The sequence below is a fragment of the Malania oleifera genome, chromosome 8 (genome assembly GCF_029873635.1).
Source record: "Malania oleifera isolate guangnan ecotype guangnan chromosome 8, ASM2987363v1, whole genome shotgun sequence".
NCBI lineage: Eukaryota > Viridiplantae > Streptophyta > Magnoliopsida > Santalales > Ximeniaceae > Malania > Malania oleifera.
The window spans coordinates 23,582,164-23,608,937 of record NC_080424.1 but is presented as its reverse complement, the minus strand read 5'-3'; the positions used below and the strand labels follow the sequence as shown (position 1 = coordinate 23,608,937).

Sequence of the window (26,774 nt, the reverse complement as noted above, 5' to 3'; positions counted from 1 at the left end):
TTTTATTTCTTAAAAAATTGAAACAAAAAATGTCTAGTTTGAAATTTAGAAATAAAAAAATGAAAATACATGACTAAACACACTCTTTGTTTTCTACCTTTTAATTCAAATATTAGAAAATTAATAAGTAACCTAGAATTTATAAAAAATTTTGAAAAACTAAAAGTAGAAAAATTTAAATTTTAGGCATCAATAACATTTAATTTTTCTGAATTTTTAGTATTATTTGGTATAAAGAAAAATTATAATGAAAAATGAACTTTCAATCTATTTTCCTTTTCTTTCCTTCCCCCAAATAAACCCTTAGAAATTATTGGAACCACTAATAAAAAATACCTTGTGAAAAACACACTTATAAATAATAAGTATTTTTATAAGTGTAAATTATTATTAACATAAGAACTTGTTTATTAAAAGTACTTGTTTTTTTTTAACTCATTGGCATCCATCTACACTGAGAATAATCTTCCACTGATTTTGGGAGCATGAATTTCAAACCTCCTATTTGAATTTAAATGAGTTTCGATAAATTTTAATACAATTTTATATTACTTGTTATCCAACCACACTCGAACTTGCCCTCGTTTAGTTTCAACAAATGTAGCTAGAACAAGCCCTTCCCTTCAGAAGCAGAGCTCTGAAGTTCGTTTTCCCCAACCTAACCTTCCCTGTTTTACTTTGCATGGTTTTATTTTGCCCAATATTGTTTGATGTGGAAGGGGAAATAACTAAGCAAATAATTGCATAAAATTAATAATAAACATGACTCCACACAGATGTCGACCGTTGGCACTCGATTACTCCAGAAAGCCAAAGAAAATCCTTTTCCAGATCAAATCAGTATTCAAGATGTACGAAATAAATTATATTTATCAGGAAGATCATGTTCTCTGAAACAAGAGGCAAAAGGGAAAGGACTTCAGAATCAAAAATAAATGAAGTTGGATTTCTACAAATGGATCCTCCTGTTCAAATGACCACCCATTTCCAAATGGAATTTGAACCAAACCACGCACCAATTGAGGGAAGTGGCCGGCTGGAATAGCTCTCCTCCAGACTAACATCATCTACACAAATATTTCCAAAGGGTAAGAGAAGGGAGCCACCAGAAGTGCCTCCATTGAAATCACCTTATCACAGACAACTACAACGCTGTAAATACGCGTACCTACCATTTCAGAACATAAATATAGTTATAGCTAAAATTCACCCTTCCCATGCCTTTTGTTTCCCTGCTGAATTTTAGTCTATAGTTATTATTGATCTTTCATCAGCTTCTCTATGCCTCCTGCGTCTCCTTGGTCTCCCCGGTGCCAATAGTCTCCCACTGCGAGCACCAGCAGCTACACCACGATGCACAACTTCTTCCTCACCCACTGAGTGATGACCCCTATGACCACTTCTATGCAATCGGATGCCACCATTCCTGCGAGAACCGGATGACTCCAAGTGGATTGGAACCTCCCCTAAGTAGGTATCCAGACCAATATCTCTAAAAAATCCATGGAAATTCCCCTCTATTACATAATCCCCCATCACTACTGCACCTGGCATCGATGAACTAATTGTGCTCATCACATCTTCCCACTCTCTCTCGTGCTCAAGCCTCTTCCACTTCTCTTCAAGCACAGGGTCAACCTCTCGAGGCCGTGCAAATGGGTGCTCTACCTTGACGTGCTTCCGGAGCTCTTTGTAAGTTCCAACAAAGGAGCAGCCATCCTGCATGCATGTTCTCTTCTTTGAATTAAGATACTTCCGGGCTGGTTCCACCACTGTCCAGCCCTTCACTTGACCCCGGCAAAGTGGGCATGGAAGCTCCAAGACCTCCATCTTTTTATCAGGCCCACCTGAATCCGGCCTATCTGTTAAATTGTCTGTTACCATATGCCATGGTTGTGTGCTTTCGGTTGAAGTTACTTTAGTGTAAGCTTTCTTGTACTGGTCTAGACAGTTGGAATAACGATAGCTTGTGGCACACATATAAGGGCGACAACCCTTGTTGTAAGAAGAACAAAGAAGAAGAACTGCACTGTGAGGGAACTCCAGACACACTGAACAAACTGCATTGTCCCACTCTTTCTTTTCCAATGCTTCAGAACATTTATTCTTCCAGCAAACATCTTTCAAAACCTTCTGAGTGCAAGACTGCAGAGGGTATGGAGCTGGTTTGAGATGTCGGGAGCAGGACTTCCGTCGTACCTTGCTTACTTTTGCCATTTATAGGTCAAACCTGGAACTCAATAAAACAAAAAATAAATGCGTATAAAACCATTTCAGATAATTCAACAGGCTAATGAGATAGGCATTAAAATATCAAGGGCAGATGAAAAAGGTAATTGTCTGCTACAAGAAACCTCAAACTCAGCCTTTTGAACCATCCAAAAGACCTGATACTTCCTATAACAACCATATAAATATGATTACTTGACGAATTCAATAAAATAAGCATATCTTCATCTGTAAGACATAATTGTCACCATGTCAAACCATACTAAATCCCACGGAATGTCAAGATGCACTACACCTAGGAGTGACTTGAAGACAGCATGCTCTAACCTTGACTGCTAGCTAAGGCATCCATACAGCTGGTTAATTTACAGCTCCAATACAACATATCATACATGAAATATATTTCAATACATAGCTAAATCAAAAAATATCTGATACACTGAAATTTCTAAATGTGCAAGTACCCATGTCAAACACAACAGCATGGATCAGGGTACAGTGTATATATATGTTGTTTATGGTCAAACAAACATCCAACATATGTATGCGGTGGAGGAGGAACAAATTCCTGATTCAGCTTAAGTTGTACAATACATTCTGTAGAAATGCCAGGCACTGTAATTCAGTTAAGATACAGAATAAGAAATATAGTCGAACACCTTATCCCTAGTATTTGATGATAAGACAACTTGACACATGCAATAGAATAGATACACAAGCCTGAGGCCATTTCAAAAAGCTGTACACAATGCAAGCAAGAACATAATTGCTCGGTTGCTTCAGAACTCCCTGACATGTTTTATTGTTCCCAGAATTGACTCTTACTTGTTAGTGTAAGCATTAAGACCTTTATATCACCAAAATTTTTCATCCAGATTAAGATGTTCTTTTGTTTGCGCTTGACAGCCTCCTACTACAGGTCAGAATTAAGAGAACCACTCTAAACGCCTTTTAAAAGTGTTAGTTTGGGCTCTCTTACTTGGTCAAACCCTTGCTAAGAGTGCCCTTTTAAAATTTTATCCCTCATTAACTCATCCTCTCACATTCATCTCCATCTCTCCCTCTTAATTTTCTTTCTCCCCATATCTCACAACAAACCTCCACCTCCCTTACCATATCCCATCAATCTCACTCTAAACCACATTTGGCTAGCCGTCATTCATATTTCAGCCATATATCATGGGAAGGGGCAAAATTATCTCAATTTCACAAAAATGGATCAAGGATCTGTAGCAGAACTCTGGTCTGAGTCACAATCAGATTACCCAACTGGTTCACAATTGGATCCTCAATGGCATCACCATGAGTTGGGCCAAAACAACATTGCTTACTACCCAAACAAACTCTCATCACCAGCATTGATATCTGCAATGAGGTCCTGACCATCATCCTATCATCAGCTCCTTTGTGCTTCTTGCAATCTAGTCACTCCTATGGTACCTAAAGATCTCCATAATTGGATCAAGGTCTCAAACCCTCATGCTGCATCCCTCAGTCTCAATCCCTTTCTTCCTTCTCACGCCCTTCTCCAATAAAACATCAAAACCAATTGGTTGATGGAAGGCTGACTATATTTTCCTGTAGAATGACTGAATAAATCGAGAAACTCAATGGTGGACGGATTGATTCTATACATGTTTATGATTTGCTTAGCATTTCAATTGTGGATGTAAGGTTTGATTCTTTATGTTTCTACAATATGGTCAATAGGGGTGGGCTGCTGCCATGGTTAGAATGGGTATGATTTCAACCTTTTTTTTTTTTTTTTTCAAGGTTAGAATGGATAAGAACACAAATTTAGATGTACAAACAATACAATAACCAGATAACTGCAAACAACTCAAAGTTGCTTTTGATCTAGTTCACTAATTCAAAACTCAGTTCATTTGTTCAGAACATAACAATTAAATAGTCCCGAACAGCACCTAAAATACCATGTTCTATGACCACCTAACTATGTTTATGCCATTGTCACCCCTTAATACATCACACAACTGCGCAGCTTCAGAGCATATATACTACACGCATGTTTTTGGTGCAAGCATGTGTCTTTGGTGATTGTAAGGATGTTACATCCAAACCAGAAAATCAGAAGTTTTAAGTCACCAAAATGGTCTCGACTGACGTGGAGGTCAGACTGCATGCATCATCCCCTCCCTAGACTCCTGATGGTGTGGGAGCCTTGTGCACAGCATGTTACATTTTTATTGCCTTCTGTATTACAATGTTCTGGCCAACTTTCAAGGAATTTAAATTGAATTAGGCAGGATTTGAAGCTGAACAAGTAGGCACTTTGGCTAGGGTTTGTTCTTGTCGTGCAAATGAATGCGCAGCAGAAACCCAAATCACACAATGCATCAACCAAAGATGAAATGTACAGAAAACACAATCACACAGATTATATGAAAGCAATAAAACAATGACACGAATAATTACATGGTTCGGTAATGCCTACATTCACAAGAGCAAACGGCTGTGAATTTTCACTGTCTTGTGTCCAAAGACATAGAGTTACAACATACATGTATATATAACCCTCTCAGAGGTTTTCCCCCTGAAACCCAACCTATACAACTTCCCAATTCAAAATTCGAAAACAAACGTTGAATAAAAGAGCAAAACCGTCAACGGTTTCAAACATATTGTTGACGATTTAATGCCGAAACCAAACAGTTGAGATATAACACTGCAAATCCGTCGACTGTTTCTTCTGCACCTAAACAAAACCATCAACGGTTTCAGGCAAACTGTCGCCGGTTTCTTCCTACAAGTTAGCTTCACTATTTTTCTACCATGTTTTCTTGGTACATGCGTTCCATTCAACATATGAGCCATAAATTACAACAATCTCCACCTTAGCAAATATACACCCCTTAGGAGAAAATCGAAAACATAACCCGCAGCTCCACCTAAGACAATAGGTTGGGACCACCTCTCATCTAGCAACTAGAGATATTAAGCAAGTCCAAGCAATTCTTGAACTTATCCGTGGTAACAAACTTCGTCAAAACGTCTGCTGCATTCTCAAAAATGTGAACTTTCTTAAGCACAAATTCACCAAAAGAAACTAATTCCCAGATCCAATGAAACCTCACATCTATATGTCTGGTTCTCACATGATACACTTGGTTCTTCGCCAAAGAAATGGTACTCTGACTATCACAACACAGTTGAACTCCACCTTACTGAATACCCAGCTCCTTGACTAAAGTTGTAAGTCACAATGCTTCCTTGGCAGCTTTTGCGATTGTCATATACTCTGATTCAGTTGTTAACAATGCAACCAGAGACTATACCATGGATCTCCAACAAATAGACCTTCCCACAAGGGTGAAAACATACTCTGTTGTAGACCTCTTGTCATCCAAGTCCCCTACATAGTCTACATCCACATATCCCACAACTGGCGAATCACTCTGTTGCCTGCCAAACATGACGCCATAGCATGAAGTATCCCGCAAGTATCTGAAAATCTACTCGACTACATCCCAATGTTGTCTACCTGAATTTGAAAGAAACTTACCACACTGACAGCTTGTGCCAGATCCGGTCTTGTACATCCCAATAGCATATACATTAAACACCCCACTGCACTAGCATAGGGGACGTTTAACATGTCACGAATATCATCATCTATCTTTGGGCACTGGGCGGCAAACAATTTAAAATGATTCGCCAACAGTGTACTTACTGATTTGGCATGAACCACGCTAAATCTCTTCAACACCTTCTACACATAGCTACCTTGAAATAACCACAATCTCCCTACAACTCTGTCCCTACGAATCTCCATCCCAAGAATCTTCCTAGCCGCACCCAAATCCTTCATGTCAAACTCTTTATTCGACAAAGTTTTCAACTGATTTACCTCAGTCATATCCTTCGCAACAATCAGCATGACATCAACATAAAGTAACATAAAAATGAGTGAAGCCTCAAGACTCTTCACAAAAACGCAACAATCATACTCACATCCCCTGTAACCTATCTGGATCATATAGGAGTCAACATTTGTACCATTGCCTCGGAAACTACTTCATCCCGTAAAGTGATTTCTTCAGTTTACAAACTAAGTGTTCCTGTCTAGGTTGACTAAACCCTTCTGGTTGTACCATGTAAATCAGCTCCTCCAAATCACCATGGAGAAACACTATCTTTACGTCCATTTGCTCCAAATGCATATCAAAATGCGTCACCAATCCCAACACTACTCTAATGGAAGTGTGTCTAACCACAGGGGAGAAGATTTCATCATAATCAACTCCTTTATTTTGCGAGTAAACCATTGCTACTAACCGAATCTTGAACTTCTTTCCTTCCTTTTCTGATACTGTTTCTTTGCATTTTATCGCCCTCTTGCCTTCTAAAAGCTCCACCAACTCCCATGTCTAGTTCTTATGCAGTGATTTCATCTCCTCCACCATAACACCCATCCATCTACTTTTCTCTTAGCTGGGAATCGCCTCTTGAAAAGTAGTAGGATCTTTGCCACAGGTAATGAGAGCATAAGACACAAGATCATCAAATACATACCTAGGCGGTGGCCTAATAGTGCGTCTGGTTCTATGTATAGCTATACTAGGACCTTGCTGGTTTCCCAAGTTAGAACTCCATGCATTATGAACATTTTCATCACTGCTCCGAGTCTCTAACTCCACTTGCACCACATGCTCATTTCTGCACAAATTTTCTGACACGTTTTTCTCTTCTTCCTCTTGAGTACACTGCAACATGGATTTTTCTCATCAAAAATCACGTCTCTACTGCTCACCACCTTGTTTGCCATTGGATCCCACAGCTTGAACCCTTTAACACCTTTCTTATATTCCAGAAAAATGCACAGTCTAAACTTTACAACAAGCTTTGATCTCTCCTCACTAAAAATGTGTACATAGGTTGGACATCCAAACACTCTCAATCGGAGTAGTCTACCGCATTATCTGTCCACATCTCATCTACAACTTTCTCATCTAGTGATGCCTTAGTGATCAGTTAACCAAGAAACACGTCATACACACTGCCTCTATCCAGAAGTTCTTTGCAAGCCCTACATTCAACCTAAGACACCGAGCTCTTTTAGCTAGAGTTCGATTCATCCTTTCCATCACACCATTATGTTGTGGTGTCCTACATACTATGAAATGTCTCCTTGCTCACACAACTCCATGAATCTCGAATCAATGTACTTGATTCCATTGCTTGACTTGAGGCATTTAATCCCCCTCTCGATCTAGTTTTCCACCTCAGTTTTCCAAAATTTGAACTTGGCAAGCGTCTCCGACTTGTGCCACATGAAGTACACCTAGACCTTTCGAGAGTAATCATCTATATAACTCATAAAGCACATATGTCCATCCCGGGATGCTACCCTCACAGGCCCCCAAACATCTGAATTAATCCAGTCAAGAATACCCTTCGTCATGTGAGTGACTGTTTTGAACTGCACCCTATTCTGCTTTTCAAGAACACTATACTTGCATAAATTCATCCTACATGTTTTGACACCATTCAAAAGATTTCTCTTATGAATTTCCTTCATCCCACGCTCTCCCATATGCCCTAACCACATATGCCACAAAAGAGTATTATCTAACTCAGAATCTGCAACTCCAGCTCCACCTACAACTATAGTACCCAACAGTGCATAGATATTTCCCGCTAACTTCTATCCCTTTATCACCGTTAAGACACCTTTACACACCTTCATTACCCTACTTTTAGACTTGCGACTAAATTTGTTACAATCCAAAGTATCCAATGAAATCAAATTCTTCCATAGATCTAATATATGCCTAACATCACATAATGTTCTCACAACACCATCATACATTTTAATTTTGATGTTTCCTATTACAACAATTTTGCATGAAGCATCGTTTCCCATTAGAACAGATCCAAAATTAACGAACATGCATGTACTGAACCATTCTTTATTTGGTGCCATATAATAAGAGCATGTTGAATCTAGCATCCAAAAATCCGTGAGGCTATCTAAACCCAATGAAAGAGAAAGCATATCACCATCACCGCTCTCTGAGTCTCCTTCTACTGCATTCACCGATTTTGAAGAACCCTCTTGATTTTCTACATTCCCATTCTTCCTTTCCGAATATTTTGGTTTTATGTGCCCCTTTTTCCCGCACTTAAAACATCGTATGTCTTTCTTCCTGGACTGCGACCACGACTTACTACTACTCGATCCGCTCCAGAACTTGCTTCTCCCACGTTCCTAGTTACCCTTCACTTTGTGAAATCTCATCGTTGGCCTTCTTTCTTTGATGAAAACCTAGCAAAACGCTTGTAACCTCTTCCAAATTCAAGGTTTCTTTTCCCCATGTTAGAGTTGTAACCAAATTTGTATACATATGAGACGCAAGTAGGGAATTCAATAGAATCAACGCCTTGTCTTCTTCCTCGAACTGCACATTAACCCACATCGAATCGCTTATAATTTGATTGAATACTTTGATGTATTGGTTCAAATCCGAACCCTCCGCCAACTTAGGCCAAAACAATTTCTGCTTAAGATACAACTTGTTCGTTAAAGACTTGGACATATACCAACGTTCCAGTTTCTGCCAAACAACCACCAGAGATTCCTCATCCATGACGTGATGCAACACGTCATCAGCTAGACAAAGTCTAATAGTCGTGATAGCCTTCGCTTTCAACGCCTTCCAACTTGTTTCGTCCATGCCTTCCGATTGACTTCCATATAATGTCTTCACCATACCCTACTGCACTAACAAATCCTTAACCCTTCTCTGCCTTAGTTTGAAGTTTCAAGATCCATTGAACTTTACAGAAGAAATTCTAGAAGCCATTGTAACCAAATGCTTTAATACCAATTTGTTGTGCAAATGAATGCGCAGCGGAAAACCGAATCACACAATGCAGCAACCAACGATGAAATGTACAGAAAAGGCAATCACGCAGATTATATGAAAGCAATATAACAATGACATGAAGAATTACATGGTTCGGCAATGCTTACATCCATAGGAGCAAACGGCTGTGAATTTTCACTATCTTGTGTCCAAAGACATAGAGTTACAACATACATGTACATATAACCCTCTCGGAGGTTTTCCCCCCGAAACCCAACCTATATAACTTCCCAATTCAAAATTTGAAAATCAGCACTGAGTAACCACGCAAAACCATCAACGGTTTCAGACATATTGTCGACGATTTAATGCCGAGACCAAACAGTCGATATAACACTGCAAATCCATCGACTATTTCTTCTGCACCTAAACAAAAATGTCGACGATTTCAAGCAAACCATCACCGGTTTCTTCTTGCAAGTCAACTTCACTGTTTTTCTACCATGTTTTCTTTGTACATGCGTTTCACTCAACATATGAGTCGCATATTACAATAGTTCTAGATGGACTAGGGCAATGAGTCACAAATATATGTACAGCATTTCATATTTATTTAAAAATAGTTTCTTTGATATTAAGATAGAAATCAAATATTGTAACAGTGCACAAGGATCCCACATCCAATGACGAAACCACCTTAAATAAAATATATAAATCAAATAAACACATACACACCATAGTTGCTAGAATCTTACAATTCAAAATTCGATTCATATAATTTGTATTGGTTCCATAGCAATTCAATTCAAATCATATTAGCAAATCTAAAAATAAACTGAATTGTTGTCGAATCTATTGATTCACCTTGTGAATATGATGAATAAATCCAATCCATCAATTCAAAAAATTCTAGAGCTATCATATCCTGACATATCTGACTAGTTTTAAACTTCAAAAAAACATTTCTTTTTTTTTTTAATTGCTTTTATGTTTACACAATTACCTTCGGTTCCTTGTCTAAGTCAATTATGTTCCAAAAAGGCAAGAAAATAGAAATTTAGGTCTTATGTTGCCTTCACAAAACCATTCTTCACTCTAAGAGGATTATAGTGTTTCGATATTGGGAAAAAGCCCAAATTTAATTATAGTGTTTCAATAGTGCTCTTTTAGTAGTTTGTTCAATTATTATTTTTTTAGCTTAATTATTTTTTTATTTTTATCTGAGAAAGCATATGAATTCAAAAGTTCAATTTTTTGTGATTTTTCTTGATTGCTTCCCTTAAGCAGCATAAAATTCATATTTTTATTAATATTTCCCAACTCATTCCCTTACTTTTCATTTGATTGGGGAAAGCATACACGTGAAAAATGATTTTTTATTGCCAAAATTAAATGTATTTTATTATTTTGCTTGTTGATCACATATCAATATGTGCATGCCATCTAGAATTGATTTTATAAATTTTGTGGTGAATCTTACGATTCAATATGATTCTCGATTCCCAAATTTCAAATTTTGATTCACGATTCAAATCTCAATTAATGATGCACATACAGAAAAACACACACAGATATACAAATGCATTTTGCAGTTTCTGCCATCCAAACAAAAACACAGCTATCCCACTCCTTGATGTGGAAATTAATGTCAATGAGATCCAAAAAAGATGACAAATTACGCTTCACAGCTCAATCGCCAACAAACAAAGCAGAGAAGTTATTTGCAACACCACCCCCACAAAAAAAAACCACCCCATAATAATAATAATAACAACAACAACAACAACAAAGACAAAGAAAGGACCAATTAACCAAGATTTTGAGTTGCCTCAACAAACCCAACAAACATGGCCTCTCAAGTAGCTGTACAAACAAAAAGTCAAACTACTCAGGATCACTAGGCTGCAAAACAGCTTTCAAGGAAAGATATCTGCCTGCTGCAACTTGGCAACTTGTAGAAGGTTCTGACACTATATCCACTGTAGGTTCTGACACTATCCACTGCCCTTCCTACCCCTTCAAACAATCCTATCCTCAGACACTTCTCGTAATCACATACCCAGAGGTCTAGCCAAAAGCTCCACCATGTTACCAACCTCCTCAAATCCTCTAAGAAACCAAATAGATGAAACCAATCTTTCAGAAGGAAATTTGACCAGATCAGACAACAATTCTCCCCCCACCAGCCATCTGAAACTCAGGTAGACATCCTTTGAAGCCACATCTTTGCACCAGATGTGCCAACCAAAATCAAACTCTATTCCCATTCACCACAAGACAATGAACTTTCAGATGTCACCCACGACTTCATTAAAGCAGTTCAACCGATTTCCATATTTAACACTATATCTCCCTCCAAAAATAAACTTTTGCTGCACATTGCTAAAGCCACAAAAGGATAGTGTGAACCTTAAAAATAAAAATAATAAAATAATAAAAAGCTGCTCTCCCTTCCCATAAACAAGAATTGTATCACCAGCAAAGTCCGAGATGGTAACCCAGGCCCACAACTGCCAACCCACGTCAAAGTCCTTCAAAAGACTAACAAATACTGCAAGTCACCAACCTGCTTGAAGACTCCATTATCACAATGAACAGAACTGGGGAATGGACCACGTCCAATAAGGCTTGCAGAACTTCTAATCAATATTTTTAAATTTAACAAGGGGGAGTTAATGCAGTGAGGTCCCTCAGCTCATACAGCAAGAAATGCAAGCTCCAACAACAGGACAAGCCTCTAAAGGTCATGGCAAGCAATTGAGGAGTTCACCCAAGTTTTGGCTTAATAAACTTGCAGAAATTACAAACCACAGCCAACCCAAACACCAGCCACCAAGGCATCTATAGATTCTATACCTGAAAATGAATTACACAAATTTAAATAAAATTCAGCATATTTAAAAAATTTAATAGTTTTTTTTTTAATATGCAAATAAATCCAAAATTGTTTGTATTTAAAGCTTTGACAAGTTGAGTTTACCTGACCATAAATCATTTGGATACAAAAGCTCAGTGTCTAGTTGGCATTTGGCTAACTGCATCCCAATCGAAAGACACGTATTCTGATGGCAGTCTTCAATTTTTCAAATATCCTAGCAAGTGCTGTTTCCATTAACATGACTTCAAATTTAACATATTTCTAATGGATCTTGTGCATGTACACTGCGCAAGTGCGCATAGCATCATCTTTTTATCCCTACCCTTGAGTGGATCATATAGACTCACAACCACATTCATTTAACAGGCATTAGCTGAGAAATTCAACTTAGAATAAGCCAGATCTAACCCCAGTCATACTAGGCAAGGCCCTACTTTTCACAAATGAGGCCAGTAATTAGGTCTAATAGTAATTAGGGCTTCAAATCATTTTGTGCTGCAGTCCCTTAGAGTGACTGCCAAGGGATAATTTCTTTTTTTTTCCCCCTTTTTTTGAGAGAGAAATTTTATTAAGAGAAGAAAGAATAAACAAAGCGAATAAGAAATCCTCCTAAACAAAAGAAAAAAGCAAAAAGAAGAAGAAAAAGAACACATGCAAGAAATATATATATATATATATATATATATATATATATATATAAAAATCAGGCTTACAAAGCCTTCCAATCATGCTAAAAATAAAAGAAATTCACACTACCAAAACAACCTGATAAAAAATGACATTGATCTTTTAATCAATGCCCTGATAGTGCTGCTAAGTAAGTTCTAATTGAGGTGGAGGCATCAGGATGGTGACTATTTTGTAAGATTATCAGGATTTTATTTTCACAAAATTGTGAAGGTTTCATAAGTATCCTGGTGAAGGCTAAGGGATCCCATAATGAGGTGCAGGGACTGTATTTATGAATGTGAAATTATCATGCAGAGAAAACTACTATGAGCTACATTGTGATTTTTGCCCCAACTCCACATAAATTCATGTGAAGATCTTGTACTCTTGTGAGATGCTTTGATTAGGAATGTTTGCTATCAATGATCACTGCTAGATGGGCTTCAAAATTGGATTAATTCCAGGAGAGTTTAGTAAGGTATCTCTGATCATCCTTGTAATTTAAATGGCCCCATTGTATTTTGGTGGCACCGTGGCACTGCAGCTGGAAAGTTTTCATCCTAAATGAGGTAATTAAAGAACATGAGTGACTTTATGGCATTAAATGGCATATATATAATGCCATTTTAAGTTTAAAGGGTCTATGTTCTATACAATCTTTTCTTAGATGACCGCCATGTTTCTACAATGGGCCCTTTCAAGATGATTGTTTTCTACCAAAGGACGTTGCATAATTGCAATAAGGCACTTCATTTCTATTGAACATTCTGATACACCCTAATAAAATTTTATAATGGGGCTACCAGAATATTATGAAGTAACAATTTATTGCTTTGGTAGGTGTACATCAACTATCAAGGATCTGCTTTAAGCCCTTATCTTTTTGCTTTAGTGATAGATGAAATGACTAAAAATATCAAAAATGAGATTCAATGGCGTATGTTGTTTTTAGATGATATTCTTGATTGATGAAACTAAGGGTGGAGTAGAATCTAAGTTAGAATTATGGAGAGAAGCTTTAGAATTTAGAAGCTTTAGGATAAGTAGAAATAAGACAAAATATATGAAATGTAATTTCGGTAATAGTAGGAGGAATATTAGAGACAAACTTAAACTTGATGATGAAAAAATCAATAGCACTAGTAGATTTCGATACTTTGGATCTATTATGCAAGCTAAAGGAGAAATTGAAGATGTAATACATAGAGTTAAAGCTGGATGGGTAAAATGGAGAAGTGCTTCGAGTGTACTTTGTTTTTGTAGAATACCCTTAAAATCAAAAGAGAGGTTTTACAGGACGGCTGTAAGAGTAGCTAAGCCATATGGATCAGAATGTTAGGCGACTAAGAAACAACACATTCAAAAAGTAAAAGTTACCGAAATGAGAATGCTTAGATGGATAAGTGGTATAACATTAAAAAATAAATTAAAAAATGAACATACTCGTGGTAAGTTAGGCATAGCTCCTCTAGAAGATAAGATAAGGGAAGGACGAATCAGATGGTCTTGGCACTTGCAACATAGGCCACATATTCCACCAGTGAGGAAGAGTGAATTAGTTACCATGAGGGGTAGTAGAAGGGGTAGGAGTAGACCTAAAATAACTTGGAATGAGATAGTAAGAATTTAGTATCCCTGAATTTGTCGAAGGAAATTGTCCATGATTGCATAAATTGGTAAAAATGGATTCATGTAGCCGACACCACCTAATGGGGCTTAAGGTGGTTATTGTTGTTGTTTAACAATTGATTGCTATTGCATATTTTGTTCAAATAACCTTTTTATTGGTTTTTACTTGTGCTTTTGTACTTTTTGTTATTTTTTGTTTTCCTTGCTTCATTTGTATGCACATTATAGCTTCAAATATGGAGTTAAGTAAATGATAAGAATATTGAAACAAAAGATCTATTGGATAAACTATGCTTGAGATTAACTACTCTCTAAGGTCATGGAAAGGATCGGATTGCCATGTGGCCATGACAATAGTGTAAAGAAGAGAAAAGGGGGCAAGAAAGAACAGAGAAACTTAAAAAGTGCTTCATTAGCTATGACATGGTGGTGATTTTTTGGCAGTGTCTTTTGCTAGTTTTGGGAGGAAAAATGAAAAGGCAATGCTTTGGAAATGTGCTTTTTTGTAGTCTTTTGAGGGTTGTGGATAGTGCGTAATGCACGCAGTTTTCTAGGGAAGAAGTCTTCTCTATTGCTAGTTCAGGAAAAGATACATTGTTTGGCTTCTCTTTGGTGTGTAGGACAATGGAATTCTAAGGGGGTGAAATTTTCTTATATTCAGCTGAATTGGCATTATGTGTTGGAGCGTTAGTTCGTGCTGGCTTTTTTCTCTTTTTTCCTTGAATCTTTAGGTTGGTGCTTCGTGTTTTTGATCTGGATTTTCCATCCTTTGTCAAGGAGATGTCTTATTCTCCCAGCTTTATATTCTTATTCTATCAACGAATTCTTCTTCTATTATCAAGCAAAAAAAAACTATGACATGGTGGTTCTTAAGAAGTGTTTAATAAGTAATTGTAATTTGTTTGTTTTTTTTTTTAGGTTTTATTTATTCTTTTCTTGTTTAGCTTTAAGGAGTTCTTGTTCTTTGTTAGCTTGTAATTCTTTTTCTTTTTCTTCTGCAAAAGAAGCATTAAAATGGAGTGCTATAGGCATGTTTCATTCCCATTCTAAGTTTGTCAAAGTAAAGAGGAAATAAGGCAACCCTACTCAAAAGACTAAAGTAATTAGGGGTAAGTAGGAATACCGAAAAGATGAGAAAATAAGTGTAATCCTACTGCTAGACCCAGGTAAGATAAAGGCTATTCCAACACTTGCTGATTGGCCAACATGCTACAAGCATAAGCTATTAGGTGGTGTGCCAATAATGTATATCAGGCTATGCAACACTACTATTAGCATGTGACATTTTCTCACACATGAAGAGGCAAATCCAACAAACTTGAATGGGTGCATAAACATGTCTAATATAACAGAAATACAGGGTAAGTCATAGATAGCAAGACTTGAAAGTCACAAATAACAAGACTTGACCCATGAGGACTTCCTTGGAAATCCAATACCATGTTAAATAATCAATTTATCTAGAAGTTCAAATTATTAGGTAATGGACCAACAAATTATTTAAGCGTGTGACACAAGCACCACCATCCTTAGCCGCATTAATCTTCAGCCATGGGAGTATGCTAAAAATTCTCATTTATGAAAGCACTCTCCAAAACTTTTCAACATTTGCCTTTTAAGAAAAAAAAAATGTATTAGCACATTGCAAATGAGAAATTTCTACATTATGTCCCTCCTTAAAGATCCTAGGTAAGCCCTATCTCTTGATTATGCATTGCTATCTCTTGATTATGCATTGCCATCCTGCCAAGCACATAACCACAAATTGAATAAATTGCGAGAAAGTGGATCATTTGATTGAAGCCATCTAGAAGTATTAAGCATATCCTTAGGCTCAACATGAACAATAACTGACCTTGAAACAAAAGAACTACAATCTTTGATCCATTTCCTGCGCCACTCACATAATCCCTTGTTCTAAAATGCTCTATATAATAAAAATAATCGTATCTTTAGCATTCTTAAAATCCAACTTAAAAACAATATCATGTTACCCCCTTTTATAGCAATTTTTCAACCACCATTTGCTACTAAAGCAACATAGAGAATCATTCTATCCTTGATAGAAGTACTCTGCAACATAGACACATTCTCACTTGAAATAGACTAACCTCTAAAGTAACACCTTAGCCAAATCTTGTATGGACTATCAACTATAATATTTTAATCTGCAAAGAGCTTTGCTTCTTAGGAACTAAGGCTATAAGCTCAACAAAAAAAGTGAACAAAGAAAAAAAGTGCTATGAAAGGGGAATTCTTTTTCTTTATCACCACCCCATTACTTTAAAACTGCTAAAAAAGAATTATGAGTTTGTACTTAATAACCTCTCTTCTATCTTTAAACGATAAATCATTAGTGAGACTATCTGAACATGGCATTTTATCCCTATATACTCCAAAAGTACCCACCTTAACTCCAGCTCCTCAGAAGGCCTCTCTAACGAGTTAAAGTTTCTTTCTAGTATGTTCACCATAGTCAACTCTCACTAGTCACAGTCCAATTCCTTCATAAAGCTCATCCTTCTCCTACTAGCAAAAACACTATTAATCACGCAACATTACTATTACATTTCACCATCCTCAACCAACCTCAGTTGATACTTTGTCCTCTAACTGACATTCTCTTTTAATAAAACCTCTTCCATTTGTCCTTCCATATTAACTGTATTCGCTCTAAGTCTCTAACCTCATCCATCTAGGATCTACTCTGACTTTTCTTGTTGACGATAAAAGAAAGAAGTACGAACTGCAGATAACAAGGCATCCTCCAAAGATGAGCCAAAAAAAAAAAAAGCTCCCAATCCCTTTGGAGATTCCCAAAGAATGTGCAAAAAAAGAAATGAGGAAAACAATTTTCTGATAACAAATGGGAAGAAGTTGTTCCGCATTAAAACTTCTTTTAGTTCTCTCAAGATACAAAGTCCAAATAATAGCATCCACAGCACAAGTCCATCACGCCACCCTTTTTTTTATTCTCCCAAACCCCAAAATCCCATTAGCATAAAGTCATCAACAATTAGCAGTGTTACCCACGCTTCACTAGATTGAGGGGAAAAGTGTGGGCTTTCTAATCCATGTCCTCTAGGTTTATTGGGTAATGGATCTTATTTGGCCGTCGAGCTTATGAATGGTGGGTTTGAGAGTAGGGGGTCTACAAGTACAGGAAGTGTGTTGTGGGCTTGCTGGGAGAGGTAAGGGCTCTTCTTAAAAATTTTGATCAACTTGGCCCATTTGGTGAACAATTTGCTAAGGGACTAAGGTAAATAGGCTAAGGGTTACAAAAGGAAACATTGTCAATAGGAGAGTCCCAGACATGATTTGAAGGGATCTCTCTTATAGGGCAGAGATATGGGTTACAAGGTGAATTGCACTTCAATTATATGGACGTTATGCCAATCATGAAGAGATAAGATTACTATTTGGCAATCTCTTATTCGAATGTAGCAAGTCTTTTTCCAGAAGCCTCTTTCAAAATCAGAATGTCGGAATGTTAGGAGCTGGGGCCAAGCAACCTATCAAAGGTCTCAATGCTAATAGATCAAGTTTAAATACCGATATTAATGCTCATAATGTATAGATGTCCAGTAATTTTTGTAATGAGGTGGTTAAGAAACCTTAGGTGGAGCGGGAGATGCAATCAAATGGATGCCAGATAGGAAAGGTTTGGCTATGAATCACGCCTAGAGGTAGTGGGTAATTTTGGGGAAAGCAAGAATGGAAAAGAAAAGCTCGATTGGCAAAGGGAGGGAAATGTATGAAAAGTTTGCTTCTTAATAGTCAAATGAATTCTAGTATGGAGGGAGGAAAATTTTTAAAAAATAGATAATGCTGGAAAGTTTTATATCGAGGAACCTCATAATTGTTCCAAGTCTTAAATAAAGGATGAAATTATTTTCTAGAGGAATAAAAGAAATGGGGGAATATTTTGGAAAAGGAGAATGAGGATGATATTGTCTTGGTTAAGGACGAAGACATAAAAGATAGATGGTGAAGTTACTTTAATAAGTTGTTTAATGAAAACCAAATAGAAGGCTTAAACTTAGAATTGACAAATGAGGAAAAGACTAAAAATATGAGATTTATTCACAAAATTAGAATTACTGAAGTTAAGTTGCACTAAAACAGATGAAAAATGGAAGTTAGAACTGGATAACATCCCAATAGAAGTTTGGAAATGCGTAGGTGATAACTGAATTATATGGTTAACTAATTTATTTAACACAATTATAAAAACTAAGAACATGCTAGATGAATGGAGGAAAAACACTTTAATACCTATATACAAAAATAACGGAGATATTCAAAATTGTAATAACTATTGTAGAATTGAACTTATAAATCATACAATGAAACTGTGGGAAAGTGTAATTGAACAAAAAATCAATTTGGTTTTATGCCTGAGAGTTCTACTACCACAACAGCTATATATCTTTTAAGAAGATTAATGAATAAGTTTAAGGAAAAGAAGAGGGGCTGACATATGATATTTATTGACTTAGGGAAAGCATATGATAGGGTACCTAGGGAAGTTCTATGGTGGGTTTTGGGAAAAAAAAGGTGTATGTAGTAAGTATACTGATGTCATTAAAGATATTTATAATGGAGTTATGACTAGTGTAAGGACTATAGATGAAGAAACTATAGAATTTCCAATCACCATAGGTGTATATCAAGGATCTGCTTTAAGCCCTTATGTTTTTGCATTAGTGATGGACCAACTAACTAAGAGCATTCAAAATGAGGTTCCATGGTGTATGTTATTTTCAGATGATATTGTATTGATTGATGAAACTAGAGACAGTGTAGAGGCTAAGTTAGAATTATGGAAAGAAACTTTGGAATCTAGAGGCTTTAGGATAAGTAGAAATAAGACAAAATATATGAAATGTAATTTCAGTAATGATAGGAGGAATATTGGAGACAAAGTTAAACTTAATGATGAAGAAATAAATAACACTTTTAGATTTCGATACCTAGGATCTATTATACAACTTGAAGGAGAAATTGAAGATGATGAAATGCATAGAGTTAAAGAAGGTTGGGTAAAATAGAGAAGTGCTTCAAGTGTGCTTTGTAATCACAAAATACCCATAAAATTAAAAGGGGAGTTTTATAGGACGGTTATAAGCCCAATTATGCTATATGAATCAGAATGTTGGACGACGAAGAAATAAAATATCCAAAGAGTAAAAGTTGTCGAGATGAGAATGCTTAAATAGATGAGTGGTATAACACTGAAAGATAAATTAAGGAAAGAACGTATTTGCGGTAAGTTAGGTGAAACTCCTATAGAAGATAAGATAAGGGAGGGACAACTCAGATGGTTTGGGCACATGCAATGTAAGTCACATAGTGCGCCAATGAGGAAGAACAAGTTAGTTAGTGTGGGGGATAGTAAAAGGGGTAAGGGTAGACCTAAAATAACATGGAATGAGATAGTGAGTAAGAATTTAATAGTTCTGAATTTGTCAAAAGAAATGGTACATGATCTCATAAATTGGAGGAAAAAGATTCATATAGCCAACCCCACCTAGTAGGACTTAAGACTTGATTTTGTTGTTGCTGTTGTAGAGTACGTATGTTAGTGATTTTGTGTGTGATTATTCTATTGTTGGATGAGATTCGTGAAAATATGGATTATATTTCCGCTTCTCCTGATGCTCTTGGGGATATTTCTTATGCGCCCCTTCAGCACTTGAAGATTTAGAGGATGTTTCTATCTTTGAGGAGGGGGGACTAGGTGTAGACTTGGCTGTGTTTAATGGGTTATTACCTATTAGTGCACTGAATGTCGGTGCTCAAAAAATTCTAGATGATGTGGGAATGTAGCTGACTGTCGAATGACCCTTTTGACCACAATTAAAGTACTCAACTAGAAAATTCTAAATGTATTTAAGGATCAGGTGGCTCAGCTGAAGCAGGAAGTAACTCTATTGGAGCTATTATTTACTTGCAAGTATCCTTCATACTTGCCCTTCTTTCTTGGTACTCCAAGCAAAGGCAATTGCTTGATGAATTAATTGAGCTAAAGTTTTTGGACTGCAATTCATTTTGTAATCCATACTAAGGTACCACAATGTGCCAGAACACACTGTCGTTCAAAGTCATCTAGCAACCAATTTATAGAACTCAAGCTTATAGCTTTATCATGTCGAGTCAGTGGCAATGCAGCCAAATTGTAGCACATCTCTTGCTCATAATTGACCAATGCCTGAGACAACGTATAAGATTCCACTCAATCATGGGAGCTTCCCTATGAAGTTGTCATTGATGAACTAGTCTATGCCATTAACTATATGCAATGCTCTTAACACAAATAATTGCATTGCCATCCTTCTCTTCCAACTCAATGCCTTGGTAGATAGCATCTTTACAATTGGATCGAGCTGACTGAAAAAGAACTTGGGATTTTCCTTCACCTGTGAACTCGGATGCATATGTAATCTTCATTCCATAGTTCTACTTGCTAAAGACTTGCACCATAGTAGGTGTATTACCGATACAAACAATAGTTGGGGTATTAGATGGAACATCAGTATTCTCTTCTGTTTTCCATCAAGAAACTGAACATCTTGGACTCAAAAGCATCAAACTTGGAGACAAATACATCAAACTTACGGTAAAGTTGCTTTTGAAAAGTAGCAACCTGAGAACTGAGACAGGCTACTTTTTTTATTTTTCTAATTGATAAAAAAAGGATTTGTTAAAAGGGCATCAAGGGGATGCCAAACTGTAGTACAAGAAATCAAGCACTCTGTAGGGTGTCACAAAAATAAGAAATTACATTAAACTCATTTGCTACAAGCTAACTGGTAACTGCATAAATCACTGCTCTTCGCTGAACTAAAGCATCGAGATTGAATTTTTGAAAACCCTTATGTCCCTCTCTTTCCATGCACACCAAAAATTGCAAGAGGAATGAGAGACAAAGCCTTACTATTTTCCTTTGTTGCCCAAATCCCTCCTCCAAAGCCCAGAGCTCCCCTCCCACAGATCTAGCGGTAACCCACCTACGTTCAAAAAGAGTCAAAGCCACACTCTAATGAGTTCTAGTCCAAGGGCGATGGTGAAGGGTATTGTCAACTGATTCGCAATCAACCATGCAAAGGGCACATCTTTTGACAATGGAGAACACCCTTCTCTGCAAGTTGTTTAGGGTCAAGATCTTACCATAAGCTACTTCCTAGGTTTAAAAAAAAAAAAACCTTTTTTGGGGCAGCTGTCTTCAATAATTGAGACCACGGGGAGTGAATGTAGATTGATTCTCGGATTAAAAAAAAAAACATTGTAATAAGATATGACAGTGAAGACCCCTTTCTTGTCCAAGGACCAAACAGAAAGGTCTTGAGTGTTTTGAAGCTAGATCTAGTAAAGATGACTGTAGAAATCAGTGAGTTGGTCAAGTTCCCAATCTTCCACATTTCTATGAAAAGGGATATCCAGAAAAACCCCAGTAATGATGCATGAAGGCACTGACTAACGCAAGCATCTCTATCACAAACTATTTTGTAGATGGCTGGAAATAATACATTGAGAGCCTCCAGATAAATCCACACATCATGCCAAAAAACTAAATGTTGTCTTCAACCCCCATCTGAAATCTAATAAAGGAGAAAAAGTCATTCCAAACTCTCCTAATGTATTTCCACACCCCTGCTCCATATGGTCCTCTGCCAATCGGGAAGGTGCACCCATTGCACTAAAGCCCATATCTTATTGCAACAATTTTCCACCGAAGATGATCCTCTGAGACAAGCTACCTTAGAGGTTAGGTTAATTCATTTATCTACTTTTCCACTCTGCCCTTCTGCTTTTACATCTAAAACATTTTTATTAATGAGCTCAAATTGATCCCTTACCATGATAGAAAAGTCTGGATTTTTTTGCAGTATATCTGAATGCAAGGGTCACTGAAATTCCATAATCTGCCTCAACTTATTGCCTAACAGATTCAATTTTAAACAGACACAGACCAATTTATCACTGTCTGAAGCAAAATTTTGGGGCTGGATTCCATTTTCTTGAAGACAAAATTAAAATGTGTTAAGGATCAAATTTACTGAAACAGGAGTAGAACTTACTGACTTTCTAGTCAATTTCTTGCATTGAAAGTTAAACTCTCTTGAGTTGTAACCAATCCGGGACTAACTGTAAGGGAACAACAAGCACAATAGTTGAACTCAAATAGGTGAGGGACACACTTTTCAGTTGAAATAGTCTTGTAATGCTTGACAAACAAGGAAAATAATTTTAGAATCCTAATAAACTAAAATACTACTTTCCTAAAGAGAGAATAATAACATCCTAGAATCCAAAAGATGGTACTCAAATAAAAATAACCAAAATAAATAAAAGGGAATTAACAATAATACCATGCTTGCATACCATACCATGCACCTGCCTTGGAATCCTTCCCATCCTAATTTCTACCCTAACAGACTCATTATCATCAATCCTAAAGCATCCATAAGGGAGTGCACATATTGGTTGCCTCTATCATTCCCTAGGTTACGGTTGTAGGTAATCCCTTAGCTCCATTCTTCCCCTGACACGGGTGTTTTGAGAATCAGCATTAACCAGCTAAGGAGCAACAAGTATAATGCTCACAGGATCTTATGTGCCTGACTGTTACAATCCCATGTAGACTGGTCAACAGCACTAGGGCTCGTTGAAGTAGAAGAATTAATAATAAAAGAGTTTGTTACAGAAACATAATCATGAATTCAAGAAGAATAAATAAATAAAAAAAATGGAGAGGCCAATTCTGGACAACTATGTTGGCTATAAATTCCCCCATCACTAATACCTTGCTGTACCAATGAATGTGAAGTTGAAAACCATCAGGTGTAGCACCATCCTTGTCCATTGTCAACCAAAAAGCCATAGTAAGAGCCTAAAAATGCCACCACGTGTAGCATCATCCCCCACCACCAATAAGAAGGCCAATCGTAAGAGCAAGGATGAACACAATCCTTCATCGATGCTGTGCAGTACTCCAAACTGATCTCCCTCAATTAATCTACTTGCAACACCCTCCTCCCTCTTTCCATGAACATCAAATTTCTGCTTCATTGGACATTATCTCTATTTCATCCACAAATTAACCTCCGAAAGAAACCGGAGCACCTTCTCCTGGGAAAATCCAGCAGCTTCCTCTGATTATGAACTTTCAGTGCTGTTGACATCCTTCGACAAGTCATTCTGATTTGCTGGAGTAACATCTGAAAGTCGTCGCTGATTCAAAGAAGAGGAAGGGCAGAGAGTGCCTCCTTTTTTCCTAACTCAGGATAGTTAGACAATTCCTGAGAATCTTTCTTATTTGTTTATTTATTGAGCCTAGCAAATACAGTTCTATACATAGTTTATTACCATACAAATTTATAAGAATTATTATTGAAATATGTTTTATTTCTATATGAATTGGTGAATACAAATCTAAAATAACAGTTATAAGACAGGTAATAATTACAATTACTAAAAGTTAATTTAATATGGTAAATTACAAAACCTTGGAATTTGACACGCTTAAAAAGGAATGGTGTTGCTCAGCTGCATTTACTGTATGCACATACAAATGCTCACGTGCATGAACATGTGCATTATATACATGGGAACACAAGCATGCACATTCACATGCACTACCATGTGCCCATGCTTGTCATGGACTGGTGGATTCACATGCATGTGCATTCACCTATAACATATAAGCACGTATTCAGACATACAATGAGATCAAGAACCATGCACACATGCACAGGCATGCATGCACACAGGTAAAACACATATGCCTAGACATATGTACTCAAGAAAATAGTTGCGGAATTGGACGAGAAGATTAAGGCAGGCTGGGAGACAAACCCCTTGTTATTGTGATTGATACCAACATTTCAGGCTCCCAGAAGTCGGGTGCTTCTTAGGTGCTGGGCCTCACCCTTGTTAAGCCTAGTTGAACTCAAAAAAGATCCTAATGCAACTTGGCCTTTAAAACAATTCTTAATCAAAGGCCAATTACTATGCTGCTTTTATCCATCCAATTGAATTTTAAAAATTGGGCAGAGAATATTCTGTACTAAATTGAATTCCTATCATAGAGGAATCTCACAGTTGGAAAACCTCATGAACTCCTTCTCCAAACTTTTGTGGCTTGCCATCTTGATTTTGATTTCTAGAACATATGGAGAATCTATTTCCATTCATATCAAGAAGGTAATCACAATCAAAGTATTTGTTTCCTGATTTTCCCTTACGTGATTCTTTGTCATGCCAAATTAAAAAATAATACATCTGGGCCAAACTTCTAAAAGTGCTTCAGGAAAATCAATAAAAATGTTCCTAATCACCCCATTGTCATATTCTACAAGATAAGGAAAAGAACGAAACCAAATACTCCACAATATTTTGGAAAACTAAATTTGTTGATGGCCTAAAGCAAATAAAAAACCACAAAAATGGCTGTTTTGATCCCAAAAAAATGATAAAACTTTCTTCCCTTATCTTCAACCCCAACTCAAAGAAGGCAATGAAGGTGAAGGGTAAGGATGATTTCAAAAACACAGATTATGCAAGAAAATAAAACAAAATAAACACCATCTTTCCTCTTTACTTCAATAGAGAACATTTCTATGGAAAAAAATAAAATAAAAATTTTGCAGGTAAAGATACTTGCCCAAAATAATTTGAACATAAATGATGAAAATTCATCAATCTCTAGTTTAAATAGTCAATGAGATAAATTATGTTAAAACTTGATATACATTGTTGGCCCACAACTTGATAGTTTAAGCTTTTAGATGAAATGGTAATTTGACATGGTATCAGAGTTGGTTACCAATAGGTCCTGAGTTCCAGTCTTGTTACCTATGTTTATTGTGTGGCATTTAAAAAATTATTATATTCCTTGTAATGGATGTTGTCTATCATGTGTTTATTTCTCCACATGCTAGCAGGTTGCATGTGCGAGGGAGTGTTAAAGCTTGATATACATTGTTGGCCCATAACATAATAGATTAAACTTTTTAAGTAACTTAATAACCTAACAATGTTAAAATAATAATTTTCCATTGACTTCTTTGTTTTGTTAAAAAGAAAAAAAGAAAAAAGGCGATGGAGGACCACCAATGGAGAATTTTAGGTGCTTATATTTCTATAGCTCTAGAAATTAGGATTTTATTTTAGTGTAGAGAGATTCTAGTTATTATAGAAGTTTAGTTAGTTTAGGGTGATTTTGGGCATTATAACTATTTTGAAGCTATTTTGTTTGTTTAGTTGTAATGTTGAATATATAAGAACTTTACTTCTGCATTGTATTAGACAGTTATCAAATTTTAAAATTCTGAACTGCTTCCAGTTTCCCTCTCCCTCTCTCTTGTGCAGCCCTCTCCCTTTTCTTCTTCCACTTCTTCTACTTCTTCTTCTTCTGTCCTCTCTCCGTTTCTTTCTGTGCTCTGTTTATATTTTCTGTCCTGCAACTTCTGTCCCAAATTTCTGTTCTGTCTTGCTGCTTCTCTCTTCTTCTCCTTTCTTCTCCCTGCTTCTCTTCCTCTTCCTATTTCTCTCCCTCAATTCTCCCTTCGATTTCTTTGTTTTACATAGAAGGACATACAGGACAATCAAACATGGAAATATACAAGAAAAATTTTACAAAACATGGCGAACTTCTCTCCTATGAACACCATCGTTGCCCGCAAATTATACAAAAGGGCAGATTCCCTCACAAAGCAGATCACAAAGCTGGTCCTATGAACCCACCAGACCACCATCTCTACAACCTAAGCCAAGTAAATAGAGTACCAGAAGCATCCACGCACTAGTCACAAAATTATACATGGCACCCGCTGACCCAATACATCCAATTTCAACACCCCAGCCCACACCCTCCCCTCTAACACATCTCGAAGGGCGGACAAATATTTACAGATTAATGTGCAAGCCAAATTACCCTCAGGTGTGATAAATCCAAAATGGAACTTAGTACGCGATCTGAACACAGAGTAATAGTTCAAGCAACATAATAAAGCCAAAAATAAAATGAAGAAAATGGAAACTGAAATGCATACATGAGAAATTATCAAAATTCAAACTTCACCGAATGAGCACAACAAATTAACAGAATGCAGAACACTACGAAGACGAAAAAATAACAATAAAAAAGAAACGTGCAGAGAGGATCGCCTTACCAAAACCCTAAAAAGGATAATTGAGAGAATTTCAGAGTCGAAATCGGTCATCGAACGTACCTGAATGTAAGGCGATATTGTGTCGCGTCGATCGAGATGAGAAAGAAAGCGACTACTGGTTGATTTAAATGCTCTCCTAGAACTTGGAATGCGTGAGAGAGAGCAGACGGAGGGTCCGGAGTCAGACAAGCGAGAGAGAGACAGTGTGTCCGACTTTTGCTCGCGTGAGGGACTCACGTTCGCGAATAGGGCTCCGCGTGGAGCGTAAGAGCCTACCAGGGTTGCCCGTCTAGCGGGCCGGTGACCACCACCCACCCCCTTCCTTTTTCTGGAATGCTACGGAGTGAATATGCTTTTTATGAAGAG

The 26,774-nt window shown here is 37.0% G+C and overlaps 1 protein-coding gene and 1 pseudogene across 2 annotated transcripts; one reads left to right on the top strand and one right to left on the bottom strand.

Moving 5' to 3' along the window:
• Positions 1 to 852: 852 nt before the first annotated feature.
• LOC131161796 (uncharacterized) lies at positions 853 to 26,774 on the bottom strand. 2 transcript variants are annotated; one of them, XM_058117767.1, is made up of 2 exons: positions 26,469 to 26,774; positions 853 to 2,230 (listed from the first exon to the last, which is right to left on the bottom strand). In XM_058117767.1, exon 2 carries the CDS (start codon positions 2,215 to 2,217, stop codon positions 1,243 to 1,245), a length of 975 nt encoding a protein of 324 aa, XP_057973750.1. In that variant the 5' UTR covers positions 2,218 to 2,230; positions 26,469 to 26,774; the 3' UTR covers positions 853 to 1,242. The 2 variants fall into 2 exon arrangements, with proteins under 2 accessions (XP_057973750.1, XP_057973751.1); XM_058117768.1 differs by having other exon boundaries at positions 26,409 to 26,744.
• Positions 17,360 to 26,774, top strand: part of LOC131162608 (NADP-dependent D-sorbitol-6-phosphate dehydrogenase-like) — a 68,061-nt pseudogene continuing 58,646 nt past the window's right edge.

Bases quoted from the DNA above. Each gene is read 5' to 3' on its own strand.
- LOC131161796 (XM_058117767.1), bottom strand. From the start codon at position 2,217: ATGGCAAAAGTAAGCAAGGTACGACGGAAGTCCTGCTCCCGACATCTC.